The sequence below is a fragment of the Callithrix jacchus genome, chromosome 5 (genome assembly GCF_049354715.1).
Source record: "Callithrix jacchus isolate 240 chromosome 5, calJac240_pri, whole genome shotgun sequence".
NCBI classification, from domain to species: domain Eukaryota; kingdom Metazoa; phylum Chordata; class Mammalia; order Primates; family Cebidae; genus Callithrix; species Callithrix jacchus.
The window spans coordinates 76,377,775-76,405,010 of NC_133506.1; the positions used below are offsets into that span (position 1 = coordinate 76,377,775).

Sequence of the window (27,236 nt, forward strand, 5' to 3'; positions counted from 1 at the left end):
CACTGTGCCCAGGCAGCCCTAGCCCTGGTGCTCTGATGGGGTGCAGCAAGGGGACACATGTGGGAGCTCCATGCCACACATTCTGGGGACCTTGTCCCTGGGCCTCTGCGGAGCAGTCTCCCTTCCTCTGCCCATGCCTAGTGCTGTGGCCACAATAGAGGCCAGGCCAGGGAAGCAGACAGGACTCCATGAGGAGCAGCCTTTGTCAAAGGGAAGAGTGGAAGGGGCCTATCCTTTGGTTTCTAGATGGTTTTGTGTCTTTGGGATCTAGGGGCTCAGGCTGTTATTCTGTATACAACTAGGTCACTGCCCAGGTGATTAACCAGAAAAGGGGGGTAAAGCAGGGTGCTTAATTAGGAGATTAACCAGGAGGAAAACTAGGTCACTGTCCCTGGTGGAGGCCTCTAATCTGCTCTGGTGGGCCGACACCTGGGGAAGGCAGCTGGTTAGTCCTGTGCTGGATGGGCAGTGGCTTTAGGCTGTGGGTTGATCCGATGAGCACCGGGCATAATGTCTCCTGGCCCATCTGGCCCAAGCACCAGCCACATTTCACTGTCCACTCAGGCAGGTGCTGACCGATAAGGAGATGCTGTCCCCTTTACAAGAAATACTCAGGAGAGCATCATCGGCCCTACGACCTGTTGTTTACCCTCGGTCAGAGGCCTTCCCCCATGCCCCTGTGTAGCTCCAATCTCAGCCATCCAGCCGTCTTGCAAGGATCTCCTATTGAAGACCTGTGTGTGCATGGATGCATGTGTGTGGCAGAGGGGGCATCCTCTCTTCCTATAGCTTGGTTGTTTTTCCTAAAGAGGCCATCATCTACTTAGTTGGGGAAGAGTCCTCAGTTGACCCTGACCTCTTAGGGGACAGCCTGAGAAGGATGCAGCCATACCCAACCCAACCGTGCCCACGTCCACAAAGCTAGGAAGCACTGGAGCAGAGATCTGCAACCACGTAAGCTGGCTCAGACTGAGGTTCCGACCTCAATGCTGAAGTAGACTTGATAACCATATCTAGGGTCACTCTACCTCTTTCTCCCCGTGCTCACCAACCACCACCAGGGGCTGCTCTGCATCAGCCCCTGCACTGCCATGCCCACGCATCCATGACCACTTACCAGTGTGGTGGTCACCATCTCTTCAAACCACTTGGACTGGGCCTGGTTGTAGAGGTCCACACAGCGCATGAGGTCATCTCCTGGAAAAAGACCACAGTCACCATCAGGATCCATCCCACCCTTGCCATTACTCTGTGTCCCACAGCCAAGACTTCTCCTTCCCCTGGGGTCATGGAGGCCACTGGAAAGTTGGAAAAGGGATGACGGTAGGAAGAAGAAAGCAGAGCCAGGGCAGGAAGAGGCAACCCAGCCCCACGGGAAACCAGCTCAGGTGTCCACCTGAAGCCTGACCCCAGTGTCCTTCTATTACATTTTATTTCATCACAGAAAGATCTGAGGTGAACATAACTATTAAATCTTTATGACTAGTCTATTACTTTCTGTTATCGTATGTATGTTTCGAACATTTTGTAAGGATTCAGGATGGTGGTTCTGTGTGTGTGTGTAGGGTACTCCAAGGACCCCCGATCCTTTCATGAGCCCAAGAAATGCTTCCTTTTCTAAAGATGACAGTTTTATTTTACACTGGGGAATCCAGATTGGTTAAAACATGTCACGCACAATTTGGTATGAAGAAGATAAGTTTGCAGATTGTGTGTGTGTGTGCATGAAGACACCACAAGATGTCCTTCTGAAATACAAAAGAATGCATGGGCAGTCACAGACTATAACACACACTGGAGCTGCACACACCACCTTCGGGAAAGTGGCCACCTTGGGAAACGGAGAAAGGGTGAGTGGGCAGGAATCGGTTCCTTCTATTGCATTTTATTTCATAGCAGAAAGAGCCAAACATAACTATTAAATCTTTATGACTAATCTATTACTTTCTGTTATCATATGCATGTTTGGAGCATTTTGTAATTCAAAAGAAAATGCACCACGACATAACTGCCAACATGACTAAGCGTCCCAGCACCTTGGAACCTTGCTACACAAATCAGTCTACGGGCCAGGGGCACCTGTATCCCCTGGGGTTGGCTAGAAATTCAGAAACCCAGGGTAGATCCGAGACCTACTGAATCAGAGACTGCATTTTTACGAGCAGCTTGGGTGATGCATGTGCACATGGCAGGCAGAGAAGCACAGCTCTTGTGCACAGCTCTGTCTCAGTGTAGCTTCCTCATCTTCACAGGGCTCCAGCAAGAGGAAGGCATCATGATCTTTGCTCATGATGGAAAAAGCTCATGAGTGAATCCCAAAGTGATTTTCTCTAGTAATTCTAGAAGCAGAATATAAGAGTGGAATTTCGTAGTTTGAGGAGAGTCCAAGTTACTTCTCTAGCATCATCGCTGATGCTCATAGGTATTCTGATAGGAAAGTCAAAGAGAACAGGGAAGGGGCTGGGCGTGGTGGTTCACACCTGTAATCCCAGTACTTTGGGAGGCTGAGGTGGGCAGATCACGAGGTCAGGAGTTCAAGACCAGCCTAATCAACATGGTAAACCCCGTCTCTACTAAAAATACAAAAAATTAGCCAGGCATGGTGGTGCATGCCTGTAATCCCAGCTACTGGGGAGACTGAGGCAGGATAATCGCTTGAATCCAGGAGGTGGAGGTTGCCATAAGCCGAGATCATGCCATTGCACTCTATCCTGGGCAACAAGAGCGAAACTCTGTCTCAAAAAGAAAAAAAAAAAAAAAAAAGAACAAGGAAGGATATGCTTTCATACCCAAGGCCTAGGTGCAAACCAAGCCACAAGCTGCGTCACACACCAAAGGCAAGCACTGTGCCGTGGCTAACAGAGCCCATACCAAGGAATTTATTCATTTTGTTTTGGGTTCAAGGCCAATAACTGGACCCTGGTCCTAAGAGACACTGAACCAGAGAGAAGAAAGTGGATATTGGTCTACAGATGCATTTCCACCAAGAGCTCCTGCTGGCCGAGGAGGAGAGTGGCATGCTGCTCCATGTATGTACACTGTGAAACTCCCTGAGCCCTGTGTGCCAATCCTGATTTTGAGAAACTGCTTCAGTAACTTCCACAGCATTGGGAAACAGAGTAGGTGAAGGAGGCTGTGCCTTCTCTCTAGGGCAGCCCAAGAGCTTGAAATTGGACGTTTCTGGGCCAGACACGGTGATGCATGCCTGTAATCCCAGCACTGTGGGAGGCTGAGGCGGGCAGATCGTGAGATCAAGAGATTGAGACCATCCTGGCCAACATGGTGAAATGCCTTCTTCACTAAAAAAGTACAAAAATTAGCTGGGTGTGGTGGTGCACGCTTGTAGTTCCAGCTACTCGGGAGGCTGAGGAAGAGAATCACTTGAACCCTGGAGGTGTAGGTTGTAGTGAGCCGAGATTATGCCATTCCACTTCAGCCTGGTGACAGAGCGAGACTCCTTCTCAAAAAACTAAAAAAAAGAAAAACCCAAACAAAAAAGAAATTGGAGCTTTCCGAACAGTATCAGCTAAGATCATGGTCTGTGGATGAGAATATCTTTGCTGTCACCCTAGCTCAACTACTTATTATCTGTGTAATCATAGACAAGTCAATTAATCTACCCATGCCTCTGTTTCTTCATCTGGGGATGAAGTACAAATGGGGATGATGATTGTACCTTCACCAAGTTGTTATGAGGAATAAATAGTCCATATATATAAAGCACTTAGAGTAGAGATGGGCATAGAGAGCCAAATAATATGGGCTATGGTGGTGAGGATGATGATGATGATGATCCCTGAGGATCTGATGTCCTTCCTTCTAGCAGCCTTGGAAAAGATGAGGAAGAGGGAGGAAAGGAACAAAAGGAAAGAACAGGTGGCATTTTCTGAGCAACAGGCTATCCAGCAAAACGACGACAAGCAGAGTCTCTGGAATGAGAGGAGGCTGAATTCTGGCTTTGCCGCTGCACCACTGTGGACCTCATGGAAGTTTCCGATTTTCTCTGCCATCAGTCTTCTCACTTGTAAAGAGCATAAAAATACCTCCCTGCAGGGGGACTGTACTGATCAAAAGAGACAATGCTGTGAAGCATGGAGGCTGGCACACAGTGATGCTCAAGAGGCGGTGTTTTACAGAGTTAGGTCTAAGGACTGTCACGTTCATCACGAAATAATTCCCAACTACAGGAAGGAGAGACCGTATTATCTGATGACAATGCAGTAAAACTATGTAAAAAAAAAAAACAGCAAGATTAGAAAACAACAATAACAAAACCCTTGTTTGTAAAAAGGTGAAGATTTTCTTTGAACCAATCCTTGGCTTAAAGATTAAATGAAAACCCAAACAGCAAAACATATTGAAAAATAGCAGAAATGAAAACAGCACAAATAAGAACCTGTGGAATATGGTTAGACCAGCAGTGTAAGGAAAAATAAATGTCTGCTGGGTTAAAGATTTTACTGTTTTAAAAACAAAAAGAAACACCTGAAACAAACAAACAAAAAAGGTAAGAAAAAAACCTCTAGGTGATTAAAAAATAAAAAAAAAATCTAAGTCAGCTCCAAAATCTAGACTTCATATGGGAAATGCTGCTGTACAGAAAAGCAGCAAGAAAATAATCGACAGGCAAAAAAATTTACAAAGAACAAAACTAAAAGACAAATGACCATCTAGGAAGCAATTAAAATGACAAATGGTTCATCTCCCCGATAGATAAAGAATCCATGGTCAATGGGGAAAGGATATGAGTTAGTCAGTTCACACAAAGTGCAAAATGATTTATATGTATATTTTACATGCTCAACCCAGCTTATGGAGAAAAGCAAATTAAAAACAAAATATTGTTTTTCCCCAGACACTAATGATTTTAAATCTTGAAAACACACAATGTTGACCAGCATTTAGAGAACAGGCATTATCCAATAGATGCTGTTGGCGGGTGCTCTCTCTGGAAGGCAATTTGGAAGTATGCATCAAGATGAATAATAAATGCCCTTTGACTCAGCATCTATATTCTCTCTGTATGCTGATCTGGTCTTAGGCACCCACAATGATGCAGGTACAGAGCTCCACTGGCTGGCAAGCACTCAAACAATCTGTGACTCCTAGACCTCAATTAAGGGAATGATGAAATCAATTTGGGTACAATCACACAATTCGACACTGGCCAATCATTAAAAAGTTTGGAATGCATGAATGGATGGGTAAAAATATTTATAGGAATGAAAAAGAGCTATTTCCAGTACGTATTGATTAAATAAGTTCAGAAGATAAATCGTATGATCCAATTTATATAAATTTAAATATTTAAAAATTAAAACACTAGGAAGTGATGGTGATTATTTTTGTGAATAGCATTTTCTATTCTTGCGTGCTGATTAAAATATTTTGCCATGTATCCATACTGTTTTTGCAATACATTTTTTTTTGAGGCAGAGTCTTTCTCTGTCACCCAGGCTGGAGTGCAGTGGCGTGATGATAGCTCACTACAGCCTCAGCCTCCCGGATTTAAGCCATCCTCCACCGTAGCCTCCTGAGTAGCTGAGACTACAGGTGTGTATCACCATGCCTAGCTAATTTTTTCAAATTTTTTTGTAGAGATAGAGTCTCACTATGCTTCCCAGGCTGGTCTTGAACTCCTGGGTTCAACTGATACTCCTGCCTCAGCCTCTCAAAGCACTGGGATTACAGGTGTAAGCCACTGCTCTTGGCCTATAATTTATTTTTAAAAATAACTTAATAATGTTAAACAGATCTCTTCCCCTTCTGGGTCCCCCTTCCCTCTACCAACAAATATACCGCGGCTTCTACTTCTGAATGCAGAAACTTATGATTGTGCATTATAGATCTGTATAATAAATGTTGTCCTTCTATTACATTGTTTTTTTATTAACTTATTTCTATCCTACCTTATTTTCAAATGTAAGGTGGTTGCTTTCTTCCATAATGAAATGAATTGTAACAGGTTCACCAGAAATTAAGGTGAAAGTGACCTACAGACCAAACTCTAATACTACAGCACACATGGTCATTCCAGAGTCAACACTCATGTCCTGTTGGATAGTACAACTCGGCTACCTTTAGATCTAGTTACGGAGGTTTTCACTGGTTCTCCCAGGCCTTCTCTTCCTTTTTTGTGTATTAGCTAACTTTTACCACTAGGTGGAAGCAGAAACCAACTGACTGGGAGACTCTAAGACACTGAAATCTGGTTATTTCTTTAAATAAAATGTCAGCCTCTGTTCCCAGGGCAGGTGCCCATCGCCATAGGTGAACCTTCAGAGCATCGCTTCCTGAGGAGGTGGGCCCCTTGCGTGTGCTGTGCACCCCTGTGGGCTCTGAACAGGGACAATGCCCTGAGCAATCAGCACATAAAGGAGTCTGTACTTCCTGGTCAGAGATCTGGGGCTTGTGCAAAAAAGTCCATCACTAGGGAGAGAGTAAGCAGTCCAGCCTCTACCATGGCCTGGCACTAGCCTGGCCTGTCTCCTTCCTCTAACCCCCAGAGTATCTTCCTTTGAGATCCCTGGGTGTGGGTCAGAGAGAAGAGAAGAGGGGGTACCTCCTAGGAGACAAGGGAAGTAATTTCCCCCCTGCAGTCTTGCAAGGGAGAGATGGCCGCTCCCCGGTCACCCATCTCCCAGCCCAGTGATCTCCTGTGCGCAGTGACCAGGCCAGCTGTGGCCGGCACTCACCAGCCTGTGTGGACTTCCTCCGTGCCTTCTTGATATCCTCCTCTGTCTTGTTGCTCAGCTTGATCTCCAGCTGCTGTGTCTTCATCTCCAGATCTCTCTGCCGCTCTGTGAGGGCTTTCCGGGCCTGGGGTCCAAGGACATGGAGAAGCTGCTGGTAAAGCTTGGAGCGGGGGGGCCTCATGGGCCATGCAGCCCAGCTTCCCTCTGGAGTCCTTTTGCCCCTGTTTGTATGGGTGATGCCACAGTGGCTCAGAGGGGCCCAGCTGCCAGAGTGGCATCACCCAGCTAGTTAGAGGCTACAACCCAGCTTTCATCCTTGCCTCTTCCAGTGACATCTAGACTCAGCCTGTATCAATCTCTCAGACTTTTTCCCAATGGAGCCTATACAGACTGGGGACCCAGGCAGTCCTAAAATCAGATCCCCTCTGCTTGGAAGGGACCTCAAAGGCCATGTGCGTCAACTCCCTGCAGCACTCAATAGGATGTAGCACCAGGCCTCCCATTCCAGAGCCGGACACTCCTCGACCCTCTCCCTCCCATTACTCTGCTGCTTCTCCCTGGGCTACCACTGGCAGCTCTGCAGCCCTTGGGTGGAGGCAGCTGGCTGGGCCCAGGGTGTCCCACAGTATGAGCCCCCTTCTCCTCCCTAAGGCACTGGAGGCTGGGAATCAGCCTCTGGGGAACACTCTCTTCCCTTGAGGGCTGAACTGCAGCTTCCTTGAGGTGAGACCACCCAGGACTCTGCCTCATCCCTGAGCAGGAAGGAGAGCATGGAAGGGGTGACTGAGTCAGGAGGACTCTGCCAGGTGAGGCTTAAACATGGGGCCTCCTGTGAACCAGCCACAGCACCGCCAAGCTTGGGGTTTAATTGGTCACCCACAGCCACTCACCCCCCACTGCGGCTGCTGCCTCTCGTCGAACCCCTGGCCCTCTGGGTGGTCATCTGAGCAGCACAGGGAGGCAGCTCCTATCTGCCCTGGGATGGGTGGGGGTGCTCAGGCATGGGCACGAGGTTTGGACATCCCCCCTATTCCCCTACCTGGAGACAAAGATGCCATCTTGTCGCACACAGCCACTGCTGGCTTCCCAGTCCACCCTCTCAGGCAGCCCCTGACATGCATACCCCGGCCCGGCGTTCTGGGTCCCTCACCTTCTCCACCGAGGCATAGCGGCTGGCAAGCTGCTTGCGAAGATCAGCAATGTGGTGGTCGCACTTCTTCATGTCTTTCTTGAAGTTCTCACGGAAGTTCATCAGGGGCTTCTCCACCTCGCTGTGAAGCTGTTGGGAGAGTGGAGCAGCACACTCAGGACCTGGGGCGTCAGCTATAAGCCAGGGCAGGGAGGAGTGGTGGGAGGGGCACCCCCACCTCCCCAGGCAGGTGATGATGAGTGTGGGGCAGCGGCCTGGCAGGAAGGTGAGACACCCCCTGACAAGTGGCTGCCTATCAGGTCTCAGCTTACACAGGTCACCTTAGCCCAGGAGGCCCCAACGCACATGTCTACAGGATGAGTGGTTAGCAACTAGAGCTTCTGCAGCTTTTAAATTTTATTTTTAGAATGTTTTACTCTCTATATTTATAGTTTATAATATGCTGTTTTGAAATATGTATACATTGTGGAATGGCTAAATCAAGTTAATTAATAATCAATGGGCTGGGTGTGGTAGCTCATGCCTGTAATCCCAGCAGTTTGGGAGGCCGAGGCAGGTGGATCACCTGAGGCCAGGAGTTCCAGGCCAGGAGTTCAGACCACCCTGACCAACATGGTAAAACCCGATGTCTACTAAAAATACACACACACACACATTAGCTGGGCATGGTGGCAGGTGCCTGTAATCCCAGCTACTCAGGAGGCTGAGGCAGGAGAATCACTTGAACCTGGGAGGCGGAGGCTGCAGTAAGCCAAGATCATGCCACTGTACTCCAGCCTGGGTGACAGAGTGAGACTCAGTCTCAAAAAAATAATAATCTGTGACCTCACATGCTTATTTTATTCTACAGCATCTTGCACGGCTTTGTTATTGTTTCTCTCCCTTATTTTCCCAACAGAGAGCTTTTTGGGGACAGAAACCACATCAGCGTCTGTGTCCCCAAGCACTTAGCACAGTGACTGGAGTACGTAGCTCCAGTAAATAACAGTCAAACGAATGCCATTCAGTCAGCCAGTCTCAGCTCAGTCCTATTTCTCGAGCATCTACTCCACACCAGGTGCTGAGAATACAAAGGTGACCTTGAGGAGCTGATGGTGGGACCTGCTCGAGGCCTACTGGAAACTGACAAGGGCAGCTCTCCTGCACCACACTTGGAGGCTTTCTCGGCTGCCCTGGGGAATAGGCACACTTTCCGTCCCCACCAAAGGGAACCGCCCCCGTATCCCAGGGGCCAAAGAAAAGGGTTTATACGCTGTCAGAAGAGCTGGGTGGCATCAGGGTTTTCAGCTTTTTTCTTCTTTTTTATTCCTTCCCTCTTTCCCACCCCACCCCCCTTGAAAAGAACTTTTCGTTAAAATTTGTTCTTTTTGGTTGTGAGCACAACATTTATTTTGTGGGGAAAAGGGATCAACATGGACCTGCTGTGGTCAAAGTCCGGTGGCACCCTAGCCCTGTGTCCCCCCAACCCCACTGCCTGGAATTGGCCTCAGACCAACCCTCTTCAACCTATGCCCACCACCCCCACCGCAAATCCACCTCCAACTGTCTCAGAGATACCTCTGGGGAGCACAGCTCAACTTCCCTGGGACAAATGATATCCCAGCTAGGGTTCTGTGACTTCTCTCCCTCCTTGCCCATTTTTTGCTGTACAATATCTTTTTCTCCAGGGACCTATGCTAAGCAACTGACTTACACAGGACTGGGAGCTCTAAGCAGGTAGGGGCCCCATCGGGTTTGAGCACTGCTGTGCCTAGTGTCTGGCCAGGGCTGCTGCAGGGTGGATGCCCCTTCTGTATTTGTAGAGAGAATGACAAACTCTTCAGAGCCCCAATCCCCTAGGTGACAAGAAGACAGCTTTGTCACTGGATGACCTTCAAAAGATGAACAGAGAACTGGCCATCCAAACACCCCCTCCTCCTTGTGTTAAATGTGTCCTATTTTTTCGAGCCCCAGGAATCTTCCTTGTATAGGAAAACATCCCCATCTGGTGGCAGTTTGCAGGATGGTACAAAAATCTTGAGAGCTTATGAGAATGAATAACCATAGATACGGCATTTGCTGAGTAGGAGGAGCTGTATGGCGAATCTGTCTGGCCAGTCTGCTCCCGGATTAAGAATCTGGGAGAGTTAGCTCAGCCTGCTAATTCAGAAACTCTGGGGTCTCTTTCTAAGGATGTGGAAAGTAAGTGACTTTCAGACTTTAATATGCCCAGGAATGAACAGGAAGAGTTTTCAACATTAAGGTTTCCTGGACCCCAGCCTCAGGTTCTGTGGTCTGACAAAAAGGCCATGAATCTGCCAATATGCCAAGTTTTCCCCGAATTCAAATGACATTCTGGAAACATGACGCTGCTAACTCTCAGAAGTGATTTGATTCCATAGGTGAGGATGCCTAAAACCTCCCTCTCTCTACAGATATAAAGTACTATTTAAAGACACAAATTTTTCTTTAAAATGGTTAGCCTGGTATCTTTAGTACTTTTTTTTTTAGACAGAGTCTACCTCTGTTGCTCAGGCTTGGGTGCAGTGGCGCAATCTTGGCTCACTACAACCTCTGCCTCCCGGGCTCAAGGGATTCTTCTGCCTCAGCCTCCTGAGTAGCTGGGACTACAGGTGCACGCCACCACGCCCGGCTAATTTTTTGTTATTTTTGGTAGAGATGGGTTTCAGGATGGTCTGGATCTCCTGACTTTGGATCTCCTGACTTTCAGGATGGTCTCGATGTGCCCGCCTCAGCCTCCCAAACTGCTGGGATTACAGGCATGAGCTACCATGCCCAACTAGTACTCATTCTTAACTTTTAAGCATCTTTGTGGAACCAGGAGTCAGAAGTCCTTCCTGGAAGCGTGTTTCTCACAGACTTAGGCCAGCCTGTCGTGGGCCCCTCAGTTTTTTCTTTCCAAAACCCTCGCTCTCTTTTCTTCCTTTTCATCTCACACATCAGAAGAGAACAAGAGAAATTCTAAGTTGGTAGGAATTTCAGAGACTGTCTAGTCTGATATTTTTCAGACAGTGTGTGGCCAGGAGTTGTGAAATCGATTTAATGGGCCAGGGACCAGCTTTTTGGTGAGAATACCAGACTTGAACAGAAAATACCAGAGTACATTTTAAGTAGGAGGATAAATACTGTTTTATGGAACATTTGTTTCAGCTACAGATGTGTGTGAGTGTCTGTGTGCAGATACCAGAGTGGATACCTACAGACGTGTTCTGAATGCTCATGTAAAATGTATCATTTGTAAATCACTGTCAGATAAGTTTAAAGAGACTGATCTGAATTCTTTATTTCATATGTGAAAAAATGAAACCCCAGGAGAGCTACAGGACTTGCTCAAGGTCACAGAGCTTCTTAGTGACAGCACTGAGTCCAGCTCATGTCTCCTGACTCCCCTGTCCCCTAAATCTTCCAACAGAACACACGGCCTCTACCGCATGAGATTTTCTACCAGCAGAAGGAATTCTGCTATCCTCCCTTCTTCAGCAGCCGCCAGGTATAACTTCCTTGGTATATAACACACTCAGTTCATCAGCAACCTGTTGCTATTAGCAATGGCTTGACTAGTGGACCAGAAAAACCAGAAAAATTGCTGTAACAAAATTGCATTTCTTAAAGAGCTTTTACCCCTGACACAGAGCATTCAGAGCAGAATTTCAATCAGCCTTTCAGAGCAGACTTTAAAAAGGGTTTTCAGCTTATGGAGCTATGTTATTCATGGCAGTCAAATAAGTCCTTGGAGCCACTTTATTCTCCAGGGATCTCCATAAAACTACTAGGCTGCTGCTATGATCGCCTGAGGCCACCAACACTGACCGACAGGCCGGAAGCAGTAGCAACGTCTGTTTTACGTGACGGGTCTTCATGGGCCTCCCATCAGCTGAATGGTGAGGTCCGCCCTGTGTCTTGAACGCTGACTTAAAATGTCCTGAGCATTTGATTTTCTGGGGCCATTGGCAACCTCTGAAAGGGCAGAGGGATCCTCAAGAAAAGGCTGTGTTTTCAATGCCATTGGTCTGCCAGAGGGGGTGCTGTTGGAAGAAAAGCTCTGGGGACCACATCTCCCACTGAGGAAGGAGACCCTTAATCACCTTCAGCCTTCTACATTGCATCTCAAAAGGAGAAGTTAGAAGTTAGCCAGAGAAGGGACCGGTTGGTGCCGCCAGCCTGGTTAAGGATAAGACCCCTACTGCTAACCACAATCCCATCTATACATCATGGATATGGAATGGAGGAATCTCTCTGAAAACACTGCTTTTACTTAAATAGGATCAAACGCCCACCCCATGCCTATTTCATGGGTGAAGATCCTTTCACGTGTAATTTCTAGAGTTGTAAGCCTAAGACCTTTTCACATATAATTTCTAGAGTTGTAAGCCCAAGACCCTTTCACATGTAATTTCTAGAGCTGTAAGCCCAAGACCCTTTCACATGTAATTTCTACAGCTGTAAGCCCAAGACCCTTTCACATGTAATTTCTAGAGCTGTAAGCCTTTACAAGGGCAGGGACTTTCTTCGTGAGCTGAGCTTGGCTATTAGGCAACTATGCCGCTCTGCTCCCAGCCAAATAAATCACCCCTTCCTTCCCAGTTCGGTGTTTGAGAGTTTGTTTCGTGGCCTTTCCTGCTTTACCATGGGCTCAGTCCTCTCCTTTGCTTCCTTTGTGACTGAGCCCACCTGGCTGTGTTGCCATGGGCTGTGATCTCATCCCTCATCCCTTCTCACTGTGAAATGGGGATACCATCTCCCATGGTGGCTGGTGGCGATGAGTTATTATCCTAAATGCGGCCATCCACACCACTCATGTCACCACTACCACGTCGGAGAGGGTTTTGCCACCTGTTGAATACTCTAAACAATCAAGAATCAGGGATCCTGCTGATGGAGAGTAAATGTCGCCAGGACTCCCAGGGACCCAGCAGGTGACCTTTGCAAAGCTGGAAGCTCTGGCTCCCAGCCCCACCCCATCACAATGGCAGCATGCCCAGGCATCTTGCCAGTCAATGAAAGTTTCCATCACAGCAGAGAATGGAGCTGCTGGGGGCTCCAGCAGGAGAAGGGCCTTGTGGGGAATGCTACTCATTCATGGTCTGCAGCTTAAAAATAACTTGCTCCTTTGGAGGCTATGCAGGAAAAAGATGCATTCATGGAGTTTCCTTCTCTGCCAGAACTTGAGTAGCAATTTTCTTATGAAGTGTTTGGTGTAATGAGGTTAATGTGCCTTCACTAGCTAGGAATTCTCACTCATATCTGGGTGGCAATTCAAACTTGGGGCACACTAAGTCTTGGGGAACTGTATGTAGCAGCTCTGTTCCCTCTTCCCACCCAGCTCTTTTGAAAGTCCTCTCACGTGTCTCAGCCATCTGAGTCACTCATTCTGCCTTCTGTGTGCAGAGTACCATCAGAATTCCTGAAAATTTAATATTTAGCTCTTGGGAGCCATTGGGAGCGGGTCTTAGCACCTCTCTCAGTTTCTCAGGGCAGTCCGTGAGTGAGGAAGCCCTGTTCTCTTTGCCTGCCTTTCACAGGAATGGCGTAGCATGTCCTGTCTCTTCTTAGTGTCAGGAAATACTAGGTTATGACAAAGGGAGAACTGTTTTTTATTTGTGATTGTTGTAAAATCTCAGAACAAGTAAAGGATCCTTCTTTCATTTAGTTCAGAAGATACTAGCACCAGGACTTGGGGGCAGGGTGTTTCTCTCCTATCCCTGTCCTCAGGGCTCAGGATGGTGCCTTGCACATAGTAGGTGCTCAGTAAATATTTTCTTATTGAGTTATGAATGAGTGGAGCCCTCTGACTATCTCCTCCCCACCCCCAGTCTTTCCTGGTCTCCTTTCTCTCAAGATTTCTCCATGTTTCCAAGTGACTCTCTCCTCCCCACTCCCTGGCACATATCTCCAGGTTCTCTGTCCAACTCTCAGATACTTTTCAGATGAAAAATAAACGAAATCTCTCAGTGAAATAATCCACTCTAAAGTGTGCTGATTGGTGGGGCTACCCATGAACAGGGCTACCCTGCCTTTTAAGGAAAGTTAATATGCCTTCACTAGGTGGGAATTCTCACATCTGGGTGTCAACTCAATCTTAGGGTACACTAAGCCATGGGGAGCTATAGCAGCTCTGTTCCCTCTTCCCACCCAGCTCTTTCGAAAGTCCTCTCACGTGTGTCAGCCATCTGAGTCATTCATTCTGCCTTCTGTGTGCGGAGTACCATCATGGGTTACATCATATGAGATCCCAAAGCAGGGAATTGCAATTGCAGTGGGAACAGCATTAGGACAAAGACAAGACCAGCAAGTGCTGAATGTGGAAGCCCCAGGGAGGAGCAACCATCTTTGAGGGATGCGACCTTCAAATGATTAAGGACGTGTTTAAAGAAGGGAGACTCAGAATTTAAGCACTTGACCCGGCTGTGTCTGACTAGTGATGGTGGGAGGGCAAAGGGAAGAGAGCGGAGGCCAGGGTCACTGGGGTGGTGACGCTCTGAAAGGTCCCTCTTTTTTAAAAAGGCAAGCCTGTTCATGGGTAGCCCCATCAGTCATGCATACTTTAGAGTGGATTATTTCACTGAGAGATTTGGTTTATTTTTCATCTAAAAATTAGCTGGGAGTCAGAGACAGAACCTGGAGATATGTGCCACGGAGGAGAGAGTCACTTGGAAACATGGAGAGATCTTGAGAGAAGGGAGACCAGGAAAGACTGGGGGTGGGGAGGAGACAGTCAGAGGGCTCCACTCATTCATGACTCAATAAGAAAATATTTACTGAGCACCTACGATGTGCAAGGCACCATCCTGAGCCCTGAGGATAGGGATAGGACAGAAACACCCTGCCCCCAAGTCCTGGTGCTAGTATCTTCAGAACTAAATGAAAGAAGGACGCTTTACTTTACTTGTTCTGAAATTTTGCAACCACCACAAGTTTAAAAACAAATTCTCCCTTTGTCATAACCTAGTATTTCCTGACCCTAGGAAAAGACAGGACATGCTACGCCATTCCTGTGAAAGCTGGGCAAAAGAGAACAGGGTTTCCTCACTTAGAGACTGCCCTGAGAAACTGAGAGAGGTGCTAAGACCCGCTCCCAATGGCTCCCAAGATCTGAATATTAAATTTTCATGAATTCTGTTTGCTGGTTGTTAAACACAGCCATTATTAAAAAGGAAATAATATAAACTTAATTAAATAAATTATAGTAAAACCAAAGGTAATAGGCCAGGTATAGTGGCTTACGTCTGTGATCCCAGCATTTTGGGAGGCAGAGGCAGGAAGAGTGCTTCAAGCCAGGAGTTTGAGACCAGCCTGGGAGAAAGAGCAAGATCTCATCTCTACAAAGAAATAAAAAATTACCCAGGTGTAGTTGCATATACCTGTTGTCCCAGCTACTTGGGAGGCTGAGGTGGGAGGATCATTTGAGCCCAGGAGGCAGAGGCTGCAGTGAGCTATGATCACTCCATTCCATTCCAGCCTGGGCAACAGAGTGAGACTTTGTCTTTAAAAAAAAAATTAAAAAAACAACAAAAAAGGAAATACACAGTCAGCACTTACCACTTCCTAACTACACTCTACTATTTTCCACACTCTTGGATATTGATGGTTATGGGTACTACCGTATCTGTATAAAAACACCACCTCTGGTGAGCTATGGGCATCTCCTCCCAACTCCATATTCCGTGACTTCATGTTAATAGCTTGAAGTTTACACCAGGGAAAGTGGCAAACACGGCAAGTTGGAGGGATAGTTATTAACTGTTTTTCAGCACCCCAGTGTGTAAGACCAACTGAGAGAGGCTGCAGGGAGACATTACCTTGGCAGAGAACTTGAGATGAACTTCTGCTTCGTCTGCAAGGCTCTTCTTCACCTGGGCCCATGCTTCTCCCAGGGAGCTGCAACACAAAGACCACCAGACTCAGGTCAGAAGCCAAAGCCCTTCCTGAGTGGGACAGTGGGGCTCGACCCCAGGTCTTAGGGAGGTTTGACAACTGAGAATGCGGACGTGGATGAGGCATAGGCCAGGCAGAAACCAGACAAAGGCATCATGTTTCGACTCACAGGGTCCGAGTGAGCTCACCTTACCTCTAGAGCTAAGTGAATGGACTGTGGCACAGAGCCGAGTGGCTGTGGGGATTTCTAGAAACCCAGAGGCTGGCAAAGACCAGGGGAGGTGCAGGAAGCAGGTATGGGGAAGTTCCAAAGTCTCAGCTGCAGTAAGGGCCTTGACCCCTGGGCTGTCACTGGCCCCAGAGCCTTTCACGTCACCCCTCCCTGGTTTGCTGATGAGGGGTGCAAGCATCTGTTAATAAATCAAGGAAGGAAAACAGGTTCCATTCCAGGGAGAAGCTCTTTTCAAACAGAAGGTACCTCACAGCCCTGCTTATGGGCAAAACCCCAGGCTGCTTGGCTTCCAGGAGGGGCAAAGATAGACCGTGTGGGTCTAGTGAACTGGATGCAGCTGCAGAGCAGAGAAGGCTCCCATTGCCATCCTCGGAAGCACAGTTCCCTCTAGCACCACTTCTCTAGCTGTGAGCCCGATGCTGCCCACAGCTCACTAGAGAAGGGCCAGGTCCTCTCAGCAGGATCACTTCTCCACTCTGCGGAGAGGCTTCGTGTAGAAGAGATCTCCTGAAGTCCCTAAGACTTGTCAGTGCAGGCCTCATTCTGCATGATTTGGAGCTCTTTAACCCCCTGACCCCTCCAAATGACACCCCTGCTTTCTTGCTCCCAACCTCTTCAACACAGCCAGTAAATTCAGGCTGACTGTTCAGTTGACTTAATATATCATCCAAAAGCCACTTCCCCCAGAGAATTCATTAAAGTCGAGTGGCAAAAGCTGATTAAAAGACAGCGTGCGCTGAGGCTTCTGGGTCTGGAGCAGAGCAGCCAGCAGTGAGGAATTGCCCGGCAGAGCACAGCAGATCCCTCTGATCGCTGGCCAGGCCTGTGTGGTAGTAGTGCTGGCTCAGGCTGAGGTGGGTGTTTATGGGAAATGACTGCCTGATTTTATCTAGCAGTCCAGCATCAAAGACAGTTCCCCTCAGTGATCCCGGCAGGGAAGCCACCAGAGAAGTGTTGGAGTATGAAATGGGACAATCTAAGCTGTTGACCTTAGTCTTCGCCTGAAGGGCCTGAGCTCCAGGAAGCTGTGCTGGGGCACTCCACGCCCTCTGGGTGGCTTGGGTGCCCCACCTGATTCAACAGGTGGGTAGGAGGTCCAGGGGTGATGGAAGCAGTCTCGGCCATTACACAGATCAGCAGAACAGAATAGTCACCCAGGTAGGGCCGACTGATCTGCAGCAGAGGTCAAGGTGTTTCCACGGGGGAAAGAGATGGTCTTGTTAACAAATGGTGCAGAGACAGCCATACATCTATAGGAGGAAAAGGAATCTTGGCCCTGCCTCATGCCATACACACAAATGATCTCAACACGCCTCCTAGATCCAGGGTAAAAGCCAACACTATAAGAAGCTTACAGAAGCTGTCCTGGGAGGAGTGGGAACTCGATTAAAGTGAGGTAAGAGGGGTTTGCCCCCTGTAGCTGAGCGACACACAGCAGCCTGCGGGAGGGATGAACAAGAGCCACAGAAGCCAAAAAGGCCCCGGGCCCCGGGCAGTGCCTACACTTTGTGTGAGCATGTGTATCTTTCTACAGAGCTGTCAGTCTACTGTCAGCAGAGCACATGGCAGGTAACTGGTCCGGGGATAGCCATAGTGACCCGAGAATGTCATCTCTGGGCAATGGGAGGAAAGGAAGAACCATGGTTTTCCACCCGACACGACGTCCTCAGTTCTACCTCCATCCCCGGCACTCCTAATTGGGAGGACATCTCTGCAGACGCCAGCACATCCTTGGTGAAGGCCTCCCTGCTCTCCAATTTCCAGGCTCTTTGGAGTCACTTCTCCATTTATTAAAAAGCTGCTTACAAATTCTCTCATTTGAAAAGAGATTTTTCATCTGATAAATGGTTAATGAAAAACAGCACAAAGCCTGAGATATGTCTCTGTTCCAAAACACAGTTTGAAGCACACCAAATCTAAATGCGTGTTGTCATCATGACTGCCAACTAGGAAACCCAAAATCCTATTTCCTTTCCACACAGGAGAGAAAAACTCAAGGCAGAATAAACAACTGAACTCAGTCTATTTACCCGTGTGCCCATGCCCTGTGAAATCTAATTTGGACACAAGTTGAATTGCAAAAGCCACTGAAGCCTCCCTGATCAGCATCTTCCTCAACTGCTCCAAATTTCTAGGCTCCTGCTTTGCTTTGAAAGCCTTCAGGGAGATGGGGTTAAATGTCCAAAGCTGTGTGTAAATGTAAATCAGTGTCATTGCACATTGTATGGAGGGGGCTCATGTGTTCATGCTCCATTGCCTGCTGCAGGAGTGTGTGCACGCGCTGCTGTGTGTGCGTGCAGGGTGAGGGGAAATGTGTACACATACAGGGCAATGGCCCTGAAGCGTGTATGTGAGCTTGTGCTGTGTTTGCCTCTTTGTTTGTCTATGCATGTGTGTACAGTATGGCAGTATGGGCCTGACTCACAGAGCTGGACTGCTCGGGTGAGGAGCATATGCTCTGTGTGTTGGCCAGGACACAGTGTCCTTGGCAGCAGCCCAGGCCGGAGAGGTGGAAGCCAGAAGACTCTGGAGTGGCACAGCGGCAGCGGGATACTTAGGAAAGCTCCCTCCCAGGCAGCGATCGCCACTCCTCTACGTGCCCCCTTCCTGCCCCTATCTCAGGTCCCGTGCACAGACCAGGTGGAGGCCAGGAATGAACGAACCTCATTTACATCTGTGGAAGGGACGCTGGCCTTGCTGGGCCACCCTGTGGTCTGTGGTTGGTGGGGAGGGTGAGAACTATTCAAAGGAGGCTGCCTGGCTGCACAGCCAGCCCATGTGGAGGGCTTAATCAAAGCCACATTTGGGTTGGCAAAATCTCGGTTCCCTGAAGGATTTCAAGCCATAAAGGCAGATTTGGACTGGTTCAACATCACGGCTCACTGACAACCACAACCACCCCACAACAGAAGGTCTTCCTTCCTCGGGGGTTCACTCCCCCTTGGAGGAGGAATTCAAACACAGACCAGCACCAGAGGGGGTCGGAATGGAGAGGACCTCTGGGGACTTTTTCATCTCTAACCTCCTGAGAGTCTTTATATATTTTTTTATTGAGGTCAAATTCACAAAACATAAAATTAACCATTAAAAAGTGAAAAATCTAGGCACATTTAGGCCAAGACCAAATCAAACGCCTGTTTTGTGAATGCCACTACCACCTCTGTCTAGTTCCAAAACATTTTCATCATGCTATTATGGACTGAAGGTTTGTGTCCTGCCAAAATTCTTATGTGGAAACCCTAACCCCACCCATGTGGCTGCATTTGGCAACGGGGCCTTTAAGGAAGTAACTGAGATTAAATGAGGCCATCAGGATGCAGCCCTGATCTGACAGGATTAGTGTCCTTATAAAAATAGACATCAGCTGGGCGCAGTGGCTCACACCTGTAATTCCAGCAGTTTGGGAGGCCGAGGCAGCTGGATTGCCTGAGGTCAGGAGTTCAAGACCAGCCTGACCAACATGGTGAAACCCTGTCTCTACGAGAAATATAAAAAAATTAGCCGGGTGGCACACATCTGTAGTCCTAGCTACTTGGGAGGAGGAGGTTGCAGTGAGCCGAGATCAGGTCATTGCACTCCAGCCGGGGTGACAGAGCAAGACTCTGTCTCCCAAGAAAACAAAACAAAACAAACGAACAAACAAAAAAAACCAGACATCACAGAGCTCTCGCCCTCTCTGAGCACACACCAAGGAAAGGCTCCATGAACACACAGTGAGAAGGTGGCCATCTGCAACCCAGTGGGAGACTCCTTACCAGACACCAACCCTGCTGCCTGGCACCTTGATCTTGGACTTCCCAGCCTCCAGAGTCACACAAAAATAAATTCCTGTAGCTTCAGCCACCCAGTCTGGGACATCTTGTTGTGGCTGCCCAAGCAGATGAATACACACTCCAAAAGGAAACCCAGTACCCACCAAGCAGTCACAACCCATTCCCTCCTCCCCCAGCCTCTAGCAAATGACAGTCTACTTTCTGTTTCCATGGGCTTGCCTGTTCTGGACTTTTCATGTAAATGTAATTATGCACTTATAGTGCATCACTTTTTTCACTTTGCAGAATGTTTCCAAGGCTTATCCACACAGTAGCATGTGTTAGTATTCCATTCCTTTTCATGGCTGAATAATATTCCATCATCTATCCATGGATATCCACTGTGCATACCCCAATATTTGTTTATCCACTCATCCCCGGGTGGAATGTGGGTTGTTTCCATATTTTGGCTATTATAAATGTTGCTGCTCTGTACATGTGTATAAATGTATTACTTTGAGTGCCTGCACTCAATTCTTTTGGGTTTCAACCTAGGAATGGAATTGCTGGGTCATATGGTAATTCTATGTTTAGCTTTTTGAGAAACAACCAGACTATTTCCCACAGTGGCTGTACCGTTTTCCATTCCCCACAGGGGTGCACAAGCGCTCAGACTTTTTACCCACTAGGAATCCTTCTGTGGCTGGGAGGGTCACGTTAAGCTTCTCCAGGCTTCTCTCTTTATACCATTAAAAAGTCTGCAACCGAGCTATGCAACCTTTCAATTACCCCAGTTTAATGGGTCATAAAATAAGGATTTGGTTACACAAATTGAAACCTGGCAGTGCCCAGGTCCCACTCAAGGAGGTCCGGATAGTCACAGCATCAGTGGGAAGGGGAGCCTATGCCTCAAGCCCACAGGAGAGAGATCTAAACAACACCCTCTCAGACCCAGCTTCCTCCCAGCCTAGCCCTAGAGAAAGGGGAGCTGAAGTGGCCATCTAGGGGCTGCTGCCCAGCTACCAGCTCTGGTCAGACCAGAGACAATTCTGACATACTCCAGCCTCTAGAAGGTGGCCCTGGGTCACTACAGAGAAGACAATGTGGAAGTGCCTTTTTTTTTTTTTTGAGACAGACTCTTGCTCTGTCACCCAGGCTGGAGTGCAATGGTGCAGTCTCAGCTCACTGCAACCTCCGCCTCCCGGTTCAAGCTATTCTCCTGCCTCAGCCTCCAGAGTAGCGGGGACTATAGGCACCTGCCACCATGCCCAGTGAATTTTTGTATTTTCAGTAGAGATGCGGTTTCACTATGTTGGCCAGGCTGGTCTCAAACTGACCTTGTGATCCAACCCCCTCGGCCTCCGAAAGTGCTGGGATTATGGGCATGAGCCACTGCACCCGGCCGAAGTGCCCCTTTGAGCGTGGATGCCTATGCTTTGAGTCACAGGTGCCCAGCTTGGGCAATGGGCACACACCTTAAGTCATGAGCACCGATTGAGCCATGAGTGCCCACTTTGAGCCAGGCCTATGGAGATCTCCCCATCCAAAGTGGGGCCATGCCAGTGATCAATGAGTGGCTGATCCCCTCTTCCTCAGTGACCCCCCCCATACTCTCCACTCCCACTTCTCTCCTATCCACTCACCCTTCCTCCTGTGAAGCCAAGGAGTTCTGAGAGAGCTTTGCCAAGTTCTTCGCATAGTCTTCTTCAATCTTTATCCTGCAAAGAAAGAAAACCCAACACACATCAGCTCTCCAGTGTCAGATCGTGGGTCTTCCCTGCTGCCCTGCACACCTCAGCCATGGAAAGGAACCCACTAGGCCATAAGCTCTGAGACGACATGACTCTTGCCTGTCCACCTGACATGCAGTCGGTGCTTAATAAATACTTGTGGGATAAATGAATGAACCAAACTCTCTGGCCCTCCATCTCCTCATCTGCAATATTTTCTCCGGTCTCCTAGGGCTGTGAAGATGAGAACTGCCATTTACATAGTTCCTAGCACAGAGTGGGAAACATGAGAGACCCCTGAATGAATAAATGAATGAATGAAGGAAGGAATGAATGCTTGCAACTCATGATGGACTAGCAGCAATACCCAGTGCTATTCCCTCTCGCTTCCAGCCCCAGAATTCCCAGGTGGTCTCAGACCCTCGAGGCAGCAGGAACAGAGGATCTCCCTACTGTCTCACACCCCTCAATGCCTCTGATTGTCAAGCCCGCTGGGTACAAGTATTTCCATGGAAACCTGGCAATGCCCAGGGCAGCAGGTAGATTCTATTTCCCTGGAGAGGAAAGTTGCCTTGGATGTAGCTTCCAGGCAGGCCCTTGACACATTTGCAAAGCAACTTGCCAGGGAGTGTCCTGTATTATGCGGCAGGTCCATGTTAAGCACGTAGTCAGAGGTATTGTTTACCACCTAAGTGGTCCTCTGGGCCACGGTGGGAGACAGAGTAGTTATGCTTATACCAACCAGAGCTGGCCAGAGCCTAGGCATCAGAGAGCCCCCGGTCCATCACACGGTGAACAGAGAAGCTCCAGAGATGCTGGGACCATAGCCTTTGCTTCTCAGCTGCTCAAGCAGCCACACCCAAAGGGTGCAATGATGGAGAGAGGGCAGCTGACAAAGCCTGGCAGCAGCATTCCGAGTAATAATAATTGCATGACTTGGCATCAAGAGACTCACAGTCTTGTTCCTTTTTGCACTGCTTTCCTCTCACCTTCACCTTCTGCTGGTCTCCAGGTCCTCTGAGTCTAATTCTGACTGATCCACCTCTGTCACTTCCTCTCCATTCCCCCTCCCTTCACCTCCAGACTGTGGCCAAGAGGCATCTCTAGAAAGTACATCTATCCATGCCACCTTCCCAGCTCCTCAGTGCGGACTGCACACAGACACGGGAGGTACATACGCTGTCTGCCTCCTGTGTCTCACCTCCAGGCCCAAAGCATGTGTCACCTCCATGTCTGCCCCACTTCCCGAAACCAAGGCCCCAGCAGACGAGCCAGCACTTGTCCTTGAGCCAGGCCAGCTACCAATCCTGAGCCTCGGATCCCACCTCTCCTGGCACTAAAAGGCCTTCCCTGCAAGATCCCAAGGTGGATCGAGAAAAGTTACAAGTGTGTGCATTTTCCCTAGGAAGCCCAGAACGTCCTGAAATGGCAGTTTCCATTTATTGGCTAACAAGACGTTGTTATGGAAATATAAACCAGAAGCATGTTCAAGCTTTGGCTCTTGTGGCCATTTTCCTATCTGCCTGTTTTATACCAGTTTCCTCACACCCGAGCTATGCAACCTCTCAATTTCCCACCAGTTTAATGGGTCATAAAATAAGGATATGATTATACAAATTGAAAATAGGCCCTCTGTCTATGGCCATTGCACCCTGAACACGTCCTATCTCATCTGATGATAGGCCCTCTAAAGGAAAGGGGTGCTTTAAAACGCCAAGGCTGCCAGGCACAGTGGCTCACGCCTGTAATCCCAGCACTTTGGGAGGCCGAGGCAGGTGGATCATGAGGTCAGGAGTTCGAGACCAGCCTGGCCAACGTGGTGAAACCCCACCTCCACTAAAAATACAAAAATTAGCCTGGCATGATGGCAGACATCTGCAATCCCAGTTACTCAGGAGGCTGAGGCAGGAGAACAGCTTGAACCCAGGAGGCGGAGGTTGCAGTAAGCCGAGATCGTGCCACTGCACTCCAGCCTGGGTGAAAAAAGCAAGACTTTGTCTCAGGAAAAAAAAAAAAAAAAAAGCCAAAGCATTATTACTGATTATTGCAGTTATAATTAAAAAAGAAATATTTTTAGAAGATATTACAATTCACTATATTTCCAATATGCATTAAAAACTTGAGATGGAAAGGTGTGCATGTGCGTGTGTGTATGCGTGCACATACATGTGTGATGGGGGGTATGTGCAGATATGTGGGTACGTGGGTGTGTGCTTAACAGAGCCTCAGAACTGGGAGTGGGAGAGAGAGAGTCAGAGAGGGGGTAGGGTGGGAGGGAGAAGAATAAGGAGATAGAGAAGGAACTTCTCTTTCTCTTTGTAGATTTCTCCATTTCCATTGGGCTAAATTTCTTGTTTCTTCATCTGTGTTCCCAGCCTCTGTAGATTAATCCCTGAGGTAGGGATGGGGTAGTAGGAGGGCTCTGCATCTCATGCCCTGGACACAGTTTTAGCTAAAGATGAATTGAACTGTCACATTCCCATTGGTTATGGTCAAGGGCAGTGCTTCAGATAATGGCCAGGTATGTAAGTAAAGGAGTGAAGAAGTCTGCAGAGGAAGACAGTTGGGAGCGGTGGAGACTGTGGCAAAATGAAAACACACACCCCCTCTACAAGAGTAGCTGCTATTCAGCTCTAACCAATTGTAGAATGAGGGATGTGGAGGCAATCCTGCCAACACTTCTGCTCTTTCGAGATGTGCTAAATATCCAGATTTTAATATGAAATCTACCAATTAAGTGTTGGTTCAAATCTTTAAAAACACTCTATCAGCTAAAGCTACACATCTGCTGGCCAGATCTATCCCAGGGCCCATGGGTTTGTGACCTGACTCTAACCAGCCCAATGCTGAATGTGCAGGGCTGAGTCCTGCTGCTGTCACCCCCTGGCCAAAGGGAACACTGGTGCCAGGCCCCAGGGCTGAGAGAGGCCCAGGCTTCACCTTTCCCGGATGAATTCTGACATCTCCTTCTGCATCTGTTTGCCCTTCAGCTGTTTCTGGAGCAGTAGTTCAAAGCCAGCCACAGTGCCATTGCCTTGGGGGTCCTTCTTATCAGCCTACAAAGGAAGCAGAGCACAAGCGTTTAGGGCATGTCTTAGTCTGGAGCCAGAGAGAATGGCTTGGAGGGAGGACAGTGCCTAGACATGCCTGACAACCCTAGCCCAGCATAAGCGGAGGGATGGGAGCAGCCGTCTCTGCTGCCCTAACTCGGAACTCTCTCCTGGTGCCCCTACTCCCAACAGCGCCTTCTCATGCTCAGGCTCTTATGGTTGCTGCATCCCCACATCCAAGCACCTTAACCGTCCCAGCCTGGGAACCAAGAGGAAGAAGGGCAAGTGTCCAAGAGCAGCAGCTGTGATGCCTAACAGCCTATGACTTCCAACCAGGTGGCTGCAGAGACTGGCTTGACCCTCGGCGACGCCTGATGTTCTGACTCCAAGCTGGACTCAGCCTTAAGCCACCCTGTCTTCTACCAGCTTCGTACACTGGCAGGGCAGTGACACCCTCTAACCAACACATTCATAACAGATCACAGGAAAGAAGTAAAAATCAGGGAGAAAGTGGGCTGAAGGGAAGCCAGGGCAGAGAACAGGACAGGTTGCCCTGAAATACTGGCTGGGTGACCTTGGCCAAGTTCTTCACTCACTCCAGGCCTAAGCTTCTTCATCTGCAAAACTGAGGAAGTAACAGCCCTGCTCTCAAATGGTCATTTCAGGGTAAATGACATCCATCTATGTATATACATGGCTAAGCACATATCATGTAAGCACATATCAATAAATGTATTATTAGTTACTTTTAAAAAAAGGTCTGAACTTGGGGAAGATGTGTAAGTCAATTAAATAAATACTTAGGACCCAATTAATTTTGCAAATATTCTTAAAATTTCAAAATTAAACGATTTATTTTGTTTTACCTGCATTTCTTCAAGCATCCCTGAATGCCCCTTTCCTGCCACTCGCCTGTCTGAGATTCACCCACACATTGCCCTGCACAGCTGTGGCTGCTGGAGCACCAGCACCTAGGGCCATCCCAGGCACTGGCCATCACCATGCCTAAAAGTCTCTTCCTCCTCACAGCTTTTCCCTATCAGGAACCCAGGGTCAAACTTTGGGACTTAATGGAAGGTGTTCAGAACAGGTTTTTGATATCCCAGAGGGAGAGGTGCAATGGTGGGAACAGTGCCCCAGCATCTGGTAGGACCCAGGTTCTTGTGTCTGCTCAGCCACAGTGTGGCAAGTCCAGGACTGTCTAATCCCTAAGATCAGCCCCTTGAAATAGGAGTGGGCTGTACCTCCCAGGTCCCATCCAGATCAGACATCTTAGGAGAAAGAAAAGGGGTGGCTGATGCCTGCAGGGAACCCCCATTTTACCATCATCAAGTAGATGAAGAATTTTATGGACCCCTTCCCATTCCCCCCCAGGGTGGGACACCTCCCTCCGGTACCATAACTCAAACCCCTCTGGACACACTGCTAACATCCCTGATGACAGGGAGATCACCGTCCCACAGGGTCACAGTGGGGCTGCTCTTGCAGTTTAAAAGCAGTGTCCACTGAAGATCGCTGCACTTCACTCTGTGAATGTTACACCTTGATGAAAAAGCAGAAGGAAAATTACCCAAATACTGAGCTCAAATCTGCCTCCCTTCTAGAATGAATACACTGAGCTCTCCATGCACTCTCGGGAAAACCAGCCAGAAGAAACAGGCTTTAATGGCTGTGTCAGGAGAGAGAAATTTCTATTAGTGGAAAAGGCCTTGGATGGTCAGGGAGATAAGTGGATTGCAGATAAAGAATCAGAGTCCCCAGAGAGCTTGAGTTAAGATAAGAACTCACAAGTGTTGCCCTCCAGATGCTGTGGGCAGCATCCCACATTCCTTCCGGCTTTCCAAGACTTGAGACCCCACACGCTGACCCTCCAGCTCCCAGGATACCCCCATTTCTGGGGCTCAAACCACTCTCCCTGAACGCTCCATTTACTGCACCCATCTTGAGGGATGATGTTTCCAAATCCAGCTACATCTCTCCCGCTCGGCCACCACCACCACCTTTCCTGATCTCTTCCACTCACCTGTCAACTGCCCACCCTGCCTGCACAATGCCTGCGAATCAGATCATCCACCTTCTGCAAGCAGAATAAAACTCACTTACTGGGGCGGAGAAATTCTTGCACACTCTGATGCTTGCTCACCCCACGCCTCTGAGCTCACCTGCCCGGGTCTGTCTGATGCCAAAGATAAGCCCCTTTACACTGTTTCCTCAACATGTGCACAGATCTCTACCTTGGACACAGCAGAGCTGGACCTACAGAAATTGTGCCTTGGTGAGAGGTGGAGGCAACAGGGATCTCTGTATGTCTTCTAAGGTACAAGTGATTTTGTAGAAAGAAAAAAGAACGTTTGTCTAGTATTTGGTTAGCAAATCTAAGAAAGTGTAGATAATCTGGATGGGTGGTGGCTCACACCTATAACACCAGCACTTTGGGAGGCCAAGGTGGGTGGGTGACCTGAGGTCAGAAGTTCAAGGCCAGCCTGACCAACATGGTGAAACCCTGTCTCTAAATGAAAAAAACAAAAACAAACAAACAAAATCAAAAAAATTAGCTGGGTGTGGTGGCACACACATATAGCCCCGGCTACTCGGGAGGCTGAGACAGGAGACTCCCTTGAACTCAGGAGGCAGAGGCTGCAGTGAGCCAAGATCGCACCATGCACTCCAGCCTGGGTGAGACAGAGTGAGACTCCATCTCAAAAAACAAACAAAAATGTAGATAATCTATTCTGCACAGTGATGAAAACAA

The 27,236-nt window shown here is 48.4% G+C and overlaps 1 protein-coding gene across 5 annotated transcripts in view; it reads right to left on the minus strand.

Annotated features, from left to right (window-relative positions):
- The window catches only part of GAS7 (growth arrest specific 7), a 283,345-nt gene that overhangs the window by 7,553 nt on the left and 248,556 nt on the right, over positions 1 to 27,236 (minus strand). For all 5 annotated transcript variants that reach the window (XM_002747912.6, XM_035300035.3, XM_008996523.5 and 2 more), the window contains 6 exons: positions 24,375 to 24,490; positions 21,348 to 21,422; positions 15,645 to 15,723; positions 7,846 to 7,974; positions 6,696 to 6,819; positions 1,118 to 1,197 (listed from right to left, as the gene is read on the minus strand). In XM_002747912.6, the coding sequence (XP_002747958.3) occupies positions 1,118 to 1,197; positions 6,696 to 6,819; positions 7,846 to 7,974; positions 15,645 to 15,723; positions 21,348 to 21,422; positions 24,375 to 24,490 (603 nt within the window). The remainder of the gene's footprint in view (positions 1 to 1,117; positions 1,198 to 6,695; positions 6,820 to 7,845; positions 7,975 to 15,644; positions 15,724 to 21,347; positions 21,423 to 24,374; positions 24,491 to 27,236) is intronic.